Below are 10,576 nucleotides of genomic sequence, written 5' to 3' on the forward strand. Positions count from 1 at the left end.
TTTATATAAATATTATATATACTAATAATAAATATTATAATTATTTCAATATATGTAACTATAAATTATTTGTGAATTATTATTTTTAATATATGCAGATTTAAGTTTAACTTGTTAAATTTGAGCTTATTTATTAACTAAATAAATAATTAACAAAAATTTAATAGATTAAACCTAAATTATGCAGAATATTTATGATGTGTGTTTATTTAATATATTTTTAAATTTTCTCCACTTATCATAAATTTTATTAAAATGATTTAAAAATATAAAATCGTAAATTATTTTTTATAAAGTATTCATATATTCTCTTAAATAGGTCATTCATATTAATCTGAATCTGTTGAAACATCGTGAACTAAAATGAGTGACATCGTAGAATATTATATTATTTCATAAAATTTCAAATTTCAGTGGCATGCACTTAAAATTATTTCTGACCAAATTTGCCTTAAAATTGAGTAATATTATTATGGGTTTAGGGTTTAGTGAAAAATTATAAATAAATAAAAAATATATATACATACCAGTATATCACGGACTACGGAGTGAATTTTTATTAACCAAAATAAAAATAAAATAAAATAACTATTTAAAATAATCATATAATTAATTTAAAATTTAAAATATAAAAAATATAATTATTAATGATATTTAATCATTTTATTTACAGCGTTCCCAGTCGCAGTGGTGAGTAGTGAGTAGAAAGTGAGGACCTGACTCCTTGTACATCTTCAGTGGGCAGCATGAGGTCCTTCACCGCCGCAGTGATCGGCGTCTGGCTCTTGCTTATCGGCGGCGCCACGACGGGCGCGGCAATCATAGGGTTAGAGTCGTTCCTAAGCGAGCAATCGCGGAATGACCCGCAAGCGTCGAAGGACTCCTTCCTTTCACTGCCAACATCGATAAAGAAATCACTCTCTCTCCACCCGAACACCTCTCTCTCACTCTCTCTCCCAATCACGCTCTCTCTCCACCTCGTCGGAGAATTCCCCTCCGACACCCCCTCGCTGCTCTCGTCGTTCGTCTCGCAAACGCTCTCATCGCCCTTCCACGTCATCACCCCCTTCCCCAACCAACTCCACTCTCTCTCCCTCTCCCACTCCCTCAATCTCCACGTCACCCACGCCCCTCCCTCTCTCTCCTCTCTCCTCTCCCAAACGCTCTCCTCTCAGTTACACTCCACACCCTCCTCTCTCCGTTCCCCTCTCCTCCCAATCCCTTTCTCTTCCATCGACCAAATCATTCAACAACACTTCCACAAGTCAAACCCTAACCCTTCCCAATCGCACGTTCATCTCTACCTCCTCAACCTTCCTCCTTCTCCCAATTCCAAACCCTATGCTTATACCTACTCCTCCGGCGACTCCTCCGCCGCGTTCACCAAATGTTCCGGCACCTTCTGGACCGCCGCCGATCGTTACTTTTGGATCGATCTCGCTGCTGGCCCTGTCGACTACGGTCCTGCTATCTCCGGCGACGGCGTCATCCCGCGCGGCGAGTTTCATCCTCTTGCTGCACTCCACGGCCGGCCGAAGTCTCAAAAGGCGTTCGCTGCGGATCTCGCTTCCTTGGTTTGGAGCGCTTACCAGGTTTTTCTTGCTCCTTCTTTGAGAATACCTGTGCCGTTTGAGAATTCTTTGGTTGTTCAGTTTGTTCATGTGTATAGTGAGAGGGAGAGGGATTTGAGTGGTTTGGATTGGAGGTTGATTGAGAAGAGCTTTAGAGATGAGAGTGGCGGGTTGTTGTTAGGGGATCAGAGTTTGAGTTTCAAGGATTATGCAATTAGGTATTCGGAGTGTCCGATTTGTTCGTTCGCGGTTTCGCGGTCGATTAATTCGTATACGTCGAGGTTTTTGTTTGATAATTATACATTGATTGTGAGTGAGTATTTGGATTCCAAGCGATTGCATCAGATTTTGTCTGATTCTGCGGATGAGTTGAGGAAACTGGCTGGTGTGCCGGAGGAGGACTTTGGCAGGGTTATTCCGGTGTATGTTTTTGACTTGGATTATACGTCACTGTTGCTGCTCGATCGGTATCATCAATCTGTTGCTTTTAAGGATATGGTGATTGCAGTTAGGACTAGGAACACACAGACTGTGAGTGATTATAGTTGCAATGGGAGACATGTGTTCACACAGACGAGGGAGCTTGAGCGGCCGATTGTTGGTTCAATTCTGCAAAGCATGTGGGGAGTGTCGCCGACGCATCTGTCCTGGAGCCCCCAGCACAATGGGACTTTGGTGGATTATACATGGAGCATGGGGCAGACTCCGTTTGGGCCATTTTCGGAGATGTCGTCTCTGTCTTTTGTGCAGAAAGATGCTGCTAGAAGGAATCTTCTGTTGACGTCGTTGAATTACAGTATAACGAGTGCTATAGATGTTCTTCAGTCCATAGAGACGCACGGCGGCGACAAAAATCTGCTCAAGCAAAAGCAGCATGTGGAGTTTGTGCAGAGATGGAACCTGTTCAAGTACAAGCTGAACAAAGTAGTGTCTGCGATGTCGCATTTGGATTTTGAGATGGCTTTGTTTTACCTGAGATCTTCTGATCATGATCTGTATGCCATCCACTCCATTGTGTATCACGCCTCTCAAGAAATAGAGGCATCCCTTGTGTGCTTTAGGGATCCTCCCTTTCCCTGGGCTGCGGTCTCAATCTCTGCATCGGCTTTCCTTGCTCTCTCTTATGTTTATGCAAGACGGAACAAGCTTTTCAGAAACAAAAGGAAGCAATTTTGATGCTCTCACAAGAGGATAGAAGTTTGTATGATTCTAAGAAAACACATGTATCATTGTACAAGAGGTTTGACGATGGGTTTAGTATTTAGATTGTTTATTGTTCGAACTATTAACTCCAGTTCAACCAGGCTTTTTCATACCTTGTCATGCCCTGTGATCAGTTTGTTTTGTTGGGTTTATCTTCACTTACTTTTACAGTATTATGACACAAGTTGATCGTTACTGGATTATAAATCATAGAATCAAGTCTGTATTAATTAAAGAGAAATAAGAACAAAAAAGATAGACAATGAAATCTAAAACACGGCCAAAGAGGGCCAGCAGCCTTCTGGTTAGCAACCAGGTACGAAGAAGAAAAGCTTCTGTCCACTAAAGAAAAACCCTATATTCCTTGAAGAAGTTAAACTGGATGAATTTGAAAATCTTAATGGTTTTGTGTTCCTTAACAAGTTATGATGCTAGAGCAACGTTTGCAATCTTCAGGGTTCCAAATACATTACCCCAAACAGCAATCCAGCATTTAATTAAAAGTACCCTATCTCAGCGGTCTAATAAACAATTAATCGGCTAATCGGCTTTAACCATCTTCTGTAAGCATTCAAATCGAAGTTGGTTACAGTCCCTCTGTACTCAATAGCTCAGTGTGTCATAAGCACGTGTAGCTCCCTCTTGGGTGCCTATGATGTGGAAATACTTGGAGAAGAGAGTAAGTACCTGCACCATCAGAACCGAGGACAAGATCCTAAGTTTTGCCATGGTCTGTATTATCTCTCTTTCCCCTAATCTGAGATCTGTTAGAGGTATACGGAGCATTAACGAAACCCCTGGGATATTTGAAGGAGAATGTCATCGTAAAACCACCGCGATATTTGAAAGACAAATAAATTTCAATACTTATAATTGATTAGCATTTAACAGAGTGATCAAAGCAAAATTTTGCTTGAGAACTATGTAACCCAATAATCAATACCAATCGACGCTCCAAAGGCAGTGTTTGAACATGATTCGCATCTAAACAAGGATAAGCCAATGCTTTTCGAGAAAATAAAGCATTAACAAATGAATAAGAAAAAGTTAGGAATAAAACAGTAAAGCCGAAAAGGAGAAACCTTTTCTTTGTTCCCTTTCTTCTTTTTAAGGCTCTGTTTGAGAGTTAACTTTTAGGAGAGGGGAAGAAAAGACTTATGTAGTATTTAGCCATATTTGAGAGTTTTTATATGAGAGAGAGGAGTTTATAAATTCTCTTAATCTTGTATTCTTAAGTTATCTAAATTTGAGTAGTTTTGTATTAACACTCCTTCCTCTTCCTTTACCTTTCAAACCTTTTTTTTTTAATTTCTCTCTAAACTCTCAGAGAAAGTCTTGAGAGTATGTTCCAAGAGAGCTTATCTCATAAGTTGGCTTCAAATCAACCAGTCCATCTATACATCTGTTAGTTCAAAGTTCAACTTGGATTAGTTAATAAAGCAGAACCACTGAAGTCGTTGCTTACATTATATCTATTTGAAACTTTGGTTAAGGGATTGAGAGAATTTCTCTTTTATAACCTGCTGAAACCTGGAATCCTTGAATTTCTCTTTTGTAGTGGTGGTAGTAGAATTGTGACTTGTTGCCCTAGCACCAACCATTGCTTCTGACCTTGGTTATCCTACAAGTGATGTAGTTGCTGCAGGCTCTATTTATTGTTTCTTAGCATATCGACCTAGTGCAAAGTCACCAGCCAATGCCACATTCTTTATCACCATTTCCATATTTCTTTTATAGGATTTTTTTACTCTTCCTCTTTGGTAAACTTCTTTTCCTTCTCTATTGCCTTTGACATGCTGCGTGAGGAATGTATTCTTAAGTATGCATATTTGTCTTTGCCTTGGGCTTTTGTTTTTACTACATGCATGATTGAAGTTAAAAGCAAGAGACGACAACACGGGAAATTGGTGGCAAACTTGTTTTGTTCCGTTTGCCAGCCAAAATCCTATAAAAGTTTTGGAGTTTTCTTCATATTAGTGGTTGAAAGGTTAAAGTAGACACCTAGGATGCTTATAGGGAAAAAAATATTTTCTTCATATTTTCTTCAGTTGGATTCTGTTCAGGACGCTCATATAAAGCGCTCGGGAAAAAAATAGTAGCATATACAACAATTTATTTAATAAAAATTTTACATAAAATCCCCTCTGAAGAAAATACATTTTCGCAGATAGACAACACGTAAACCTAGATGCAAAACTAACTTTGTAACTAATTAACTAAAAAGAAAAGGTATCTATACAATTTTGGGGGCCGCCAAAATTATCAGCCATCACTGTCATCATCAGATACGGAATCCCAAAATTTTGAAGACGGCTGATTTTCTAGTTTGGTAACAGGACTCGAAGCATTGGTGAAGTCCCTAAAGCGCAAAACACCCCAATCTTGACAAGAGCTAGCAGTAGCAATTCTACACCCATCTACAGCCATGGCATCACAGCCTGATCTGCTACCATCTCTCTCAGTTGAACGGCAAAGCAAAGTATTTGTTTGCACACCAGTGTCAACTTCCCATACATTAACGTAAGCATTGTCAGGGCCCCCAGTAACTATTTTGTATTGATCCATGAACAATGAAGTTACTTGCCCACAATGTCCCTCCAACTCAACAATCGGTTCTGGTTTTAATGATTCTTGATTTCTCCTAATATCCCAAAGCATTGCTCTGCAGAATTCATGTTGTGGTCAGTGCCCGTCCATTGAAAAATATCAACTAAAGATAACATGATACTCGACCATGACCTTTACACACAGTAAAAACAACAAAGAACAAGAGTAATTCACTAATTTAGATGATTGGCAACAATAGCCAACTTTCTTCTCTTAAAATCATAATCATACCTGCCATCACCACCTGTGCATATTAAAGATTTTGAAGGAACAGCATCAAATGAACACAGCTTTGATCGATGCACAGCTGCAGTGATAACTCTCTGCATTGTCCTTAAATCAACTGCAGTGACAGAGGAACCAGCTGCCACATACAATAGCGATTCATGGCATTTCATGTTTACAGGTGCACCAGGAACAGAAGTCATTCCCACACAACAGGAGGAGCGAACAGCAGATGATGTAGCTGTGCCTGTGTCCCAAACCCTCGCCTATTAAGATTGTAAAAGAATAGACCAGCTTATTCCCAAAATGCAAAAGAATAGCCTAAATGAGATGCAATGACGGAGTACAAAATTTTAAATTATCAGTGAAAGTGCCATCTATTAAAAAGACTGTCAACTTCAAAACAAAATCTAGAAATATACTTTGGAGTTAAAAAAATTGACCTTATTCACTATAACTATTCGACACTTTTTTGTTAACTGCTAGTGTAAACTGTAAAAAAAATCACTTCACGTGGACTGAATTTAAACTCAAATTGCATTTGAATGAAAAAAATGCCAACTAGTTTACATTACATACCGAGTACTAATTAATTAGCATCTAAGGATGAATATATTCTTTATCTTGGTTAGCTTTCGTTAGAAAAACTGTAAGTTATATGAGATGCACTTCATAGAAACGTTTCTCCTTTTTTACATTGCAACAATAACCACAAACATCTTGTGGACCATTACCACAAATTTTCAAATAAATAAGCATGTTATGTTCATTCTTTAGGAAACCAAGATAATTAACAAAGAACAAATAAAAAAATCAAGTATATACATATGTAAATTATCATGGCAACACAGAAGACAGGAATTCAAGGATAACCTTAGAATCTCTTGAGATCGTCACCAAAAGCGAAGTTTTGTGCCTGAAAAATGAGGAAATGAAGGATCTATCATTGTAGTTGAAGGAGATGACTAATACAGACCCCTTGACTTACTTCTCTACGAGAAACAACATAATCAGCCCAAGTCAGTAAAAATGAAATTAAAAAATTCCACCTAAAAACTTAACAAGAAAGCATGCCTGTCAAATTCTCGAGGTAACTCTTCAACTCTTACAAGTTTACAATCCTTACTGTTTACAATAACAACAAAGCCTTTTCCTACAAAGTAGGATGCAAATCGAATATCCATGTCATAAAGACCAACAAAGCTTTATGTTGGCCATTGACAAATATCGTACTGTTAACAAGAATCTAAAGCTGACTTTAGCAAACCAGAAATTTCAATCAGATGTCACTACCAGCTAATCTGCCAGGCAGAGCATACATTAAAATATTATATGAATACTTAGTATTCAATCTAAAACAATCATGCATCCCTAAATTATATAATATACCCATAAGGCAAGACATAAATTTTTAAAAAATGCAAATGAATTTTTATACAATAACCCCCCTTCCCGCACAAGAACTAGAATAAAAGATAAGTTTGGAATGCATAGGCGCATAGCATAGATACCCACTCAACATTTAATCAGCCAAGACTTAAATCAGGAGGAAAAATATTGCCATTAATTTACCCATATGCTACCCCATATTTCATTACCATAACATACACTGGGTAAAGGAGAGTATTCTAGATTAGTAACAATGAATACTTAAATAGATGAACTCGTACCCAGCAACTGACAACAAATTTACAGGTTTTTCATGCCCATAGAGTGTAGCCTTCAAAGCACGCTGTCCCCGTTTGCCACTTGAGCTAAGGGACCATAGTCGAACAGTACCATCTTCTCCTCCACTTGCCAATACTTTGCTGCTATCATCTCCCAATAATTTATTTGATAGTGACAACACTGGACCATTGTGACCCCTAAGGCACCGCAGGCTTGAACCCTCCAAAACGGAAAAGATGAAAACAAACTCAGCATAAAAGAGATGTGACATAAAGAATATCTTGTCTCAAAAGGGTCAGAGGTTCATCTTGGTAAAGTGCTTCCAAGGAGCAAGCACAAGTTAACAAAATTATTGTTCTTTTTTTTTTGGACAGAAAATTGAACTGTAACACAAAACAACTTCAAGTATTTAGGGAAAAATGTTTCATGAACCACTAAAACTGGATACCTTTAAGTGTCCCACTCATTTATTGGGTGTAGTTTTAGGAAGCATGCATAGAAAAAATAAAGAGTAAGTGATAGATAGAAACAATGATATATGGTGATAACTTTTAGTGGTTCAAATAATGGAATTGTTATTTATTTTACTTTTGATATCACAAAGAAAAAGGGTTCGATCAACATATTTCCCACACTTATCATTATCCAGCTTCTCTATCAAGCAATAAAAAGAGAAAAATATAATATTTCCATCACACTCAGTTTTCATTCTCCCTTCTACTTTCCACCATTCCTATTAACACCCAAAACATGCTGGGGAACAACAGGATTAAGAATGTGCACATAGGCATGGGGGCCACATACAATATTGCTTAAACTAAGTGATACCTTCCACCATAGACGAATAGAGTGATCACAGCTGGAGGTGACCAGAACATTCTGTTCTCCCTGTGTTTCACCTCGAAACAGTAAAGACACTTCATTAAGGGAAAACAACCTGCAGTTTAATTAATACAGTTCAGAATCTTCAGATTGGGCCAAGTTACCCAGAATTCCATGAAGTTCCAGTTTCTTGGTGGAAAAGATATTCGACTTAGAAACACAAAATAGCATAATAATTCCAGGAATGTTGTTACTAACTTACAAACAACCCAATAACTAAGCCTCGTCCTATTAATCTTTAACTGTAAGCTTACAAAATAAATGCAATTTCAAATTAAACTTTTGGGTCAGCTATAGTATGATTTCTTTTAGGTATTGGAAAAAATTATGAATTTTTAGTTTATGCATGCATAACCATTTAGTTCCACAACAAAAGGCTTGGAATATCATCTTTACCAAAGGCTGTATTTCAGCAAACTAGAACTTGGAAGGGCCCATTTTAAGAATCAAAATGATTGACTAAGTTATTACCACTAGCAGCAAACTAATGATAATATCATAGGAAAACATTAGTAAAAGTTTAATGTGTACTTTTAAACTTCAAGGCTCCGTCTAATTGATCCCCAGTCATTAATTTTCGGGAGTGATCAGTTCTATATTCTACCAGCACTCCCATAAGTAGTTATACATAGGAAGAAAGTAATAAAGTTCGGTGTTCTATTTTCTACTGGCACTCCCATAAGTAGTTATACATAGGAAGAAAGTAACAAAGTTCGGTTTCAGCTCATGTTGTTAAATTCAGAAAGTGAGGTTAAAATGAGATTATAAAATAACTCATAAATACCAGGAATAATCATATGCCTGTTCAGATGAATTTATGAAACAAATAGAGCTAATGCACCAAAAATATGAAAAAAAGAATGAAAAACTGTTGAACCACTTGCATGCATATGGCACGGCAACAATGGCATCATAGGTAAAAGAATGAAAGCCTGAAGGAAATCTACAAGGAGAGAGACACACTGCAATAATCTTGTAATAAGCCCAAAATAGAAATTTAAATATAAAAGCAACATGGATTACCTAATTTACCTCATACAGGTGATTCTAGCTTTATGATCACTTAACACATGGACAAAATCTGTTGTTCCCTTTAGATAGCTATCCAAGTTTATCATTTCCACAAGTGAACCCTGCTAACAACACCACTCAACAACAATAAGCAGAGTGCAAAGATGAGAAAAGAAGCAAAACACCATATGTTGGGAGTATGATTTGGTAAAAAAGGAAAGGGAGATGGATTTTTTATTTTTTCCATTAAGAGAAAAAATAATGGTTACAAAAAAATAAAATCTTAAAGGCTCGTTTGATGAACAAAATAAAAGAGCAAGATAGGATAATTTTTTCCATCCTATTGTATTTCTGATATTTACTTAACCAATAGGATAAGTCAATCTTATTGGGCTTATTCTATCCCGGTCTCTAGTGTAAATTTTATCCTATGAGAGAGTATGGGTTAAAAATAAATAGAATAGAATAACATAATGTATCTAATTTATTATTTTGGTACACATAAAATAAAAATTAAGATAAGAATCTATCTTACTCTTATCTCTATCTTACTCTTATCCTGTCATGTTATTGTTCAACTCTCATTATTATATCATGCTCATCAAATGGACACTAATGTATGTACTAATCTATTATTTTAAAAAATCATTATAATAGAAATAATAATTTTAACCCACTCCCAGACATATTACACAGAGAAAAATGAAAAAGTAATTTCATACAGTACTTATTATCTCTCATTCACTCCTCTAGTCACATTATTTATCTAAATTTTCTCTCAATCTCTTCCTTGATTATACATAAATTGTGGATACTAAACAAAAAAATACAGTTTCTCAAAAGAAAAAGGTAACTGTGAAGCATTATACTATATGAAAAACCTGTGAGAAGAAAACATGACTTTTGTGGAGGAGCAACTGGTTGAAAGGCTTAGCATTTGCATCAAAGTCAACAACAAAGGGATCGACGAACTTGAACTGTCGCAACGCGGTGTGCCTAGCCAGATACACTTCCCTCGCTCCGATCCCACTCAAACGCGAAGGCGGTGGTTGATGCCAGTGCTCCCTACGAAACGACGTCTTTCAATCAATTCAATTGGATAGAGTCGCGGAAAGAGAATCAAAGAGAAAGCGAAGCTTACCTGAAGAAGCGTTGCCAAATGGAATCGGAATAAGCGAGGCGTTTGAGAGTTGTGGAGGTCATCGCCAAGTTGCAAACGTCGCGGAGGTTAAAGTAGGCGGCGCACTGAGCTATGGAGTCCTCGTTCAGATCAGTTATCGTGGTTGCCGGTGTCGCCGGCGACGGCGACGTGGATGTGCCTGCCATTAAACCCTACAAGCTGAAGTTTGGGATAGGATTGGAGGAAGCGAAAGTGAAGTAGAAAATCCTCATGCAATTATTGTTGAGAA

The 10,576-nt window shown here is 37.3% G+C and overlaps 2 protein-coding genes across 3 annotated transcripts; one reads left to right on the forward strand and one right to left on the reverse strand.

Annotated features, from left to right (window-relative positions):
• The first annotated feature begins 690 nt into the window (after positions 1-690).
• On the forward strand, positions 691-2,999 carry LOC113867349. The gene has a single exon (XM_027502618.1). The coding sequence runs from the start codon at positions 747-749 to the stop codon at positions 2,745-2,747; it is 2,001 nt and encodes a 666-aa protein (XP_027358419.1). The 5' UTR covers positions 691-746; the 3' UTR covers positions 2,748-2,999.
• Positions 3,000-4,966: 1,967 nt separating this feature from the next.
• Positions 4,967-10,576, reverse strand: LOC113867475 (pleiotropic regulator 1-like). Of its 2 annotated transcripts, none has more exons than XM_027502833.1 (8): positions 10,309-10,576; positions 10,049-10,232; positions 9,189-9,289; positions 8,103-8,211; positions 7,277-7,494; positions 6,480-6,522; positions 5,626-5,872; positions 4,967-5,227 (listed from the first exon to the last, which is right to left on the reverse strand). In XM_027502833.1, exons 1-8 carry the CDS (start codon positions 10,491-10,493, stop codon positions 5,037-5,039), a joined length of 1,278 nt encoding a protein of 425 aa, XP_027358634.1. In that variant the 5' UTR covers positions 10,494-10,576; the 3' UTR covers positions 4,967-5,036. The 2 variants fall into 2 exon arrangements, with proteins under 2 accessions (XP_027358634.1, XP_027358633.1); XM_027502832.1 differs by having other exon boundaries at positions 4,967-5,436; positions 5,613-5,872.

Source organism: Abrus precatorius, unplaced genomic scaffold (genome assembly GCF_003935025.1).
Source record: "Abrus precatorius isolate BTA unplaced genomic scaffold, Abrus_2018 Scaffold5, whole genome shotgun sequence".
NCBI lineage: Eukaryota > Viridiplantae > Streptophyta > Magnoliopsida > Fabales > Fabaceae > Abrus > Abrus precatorius.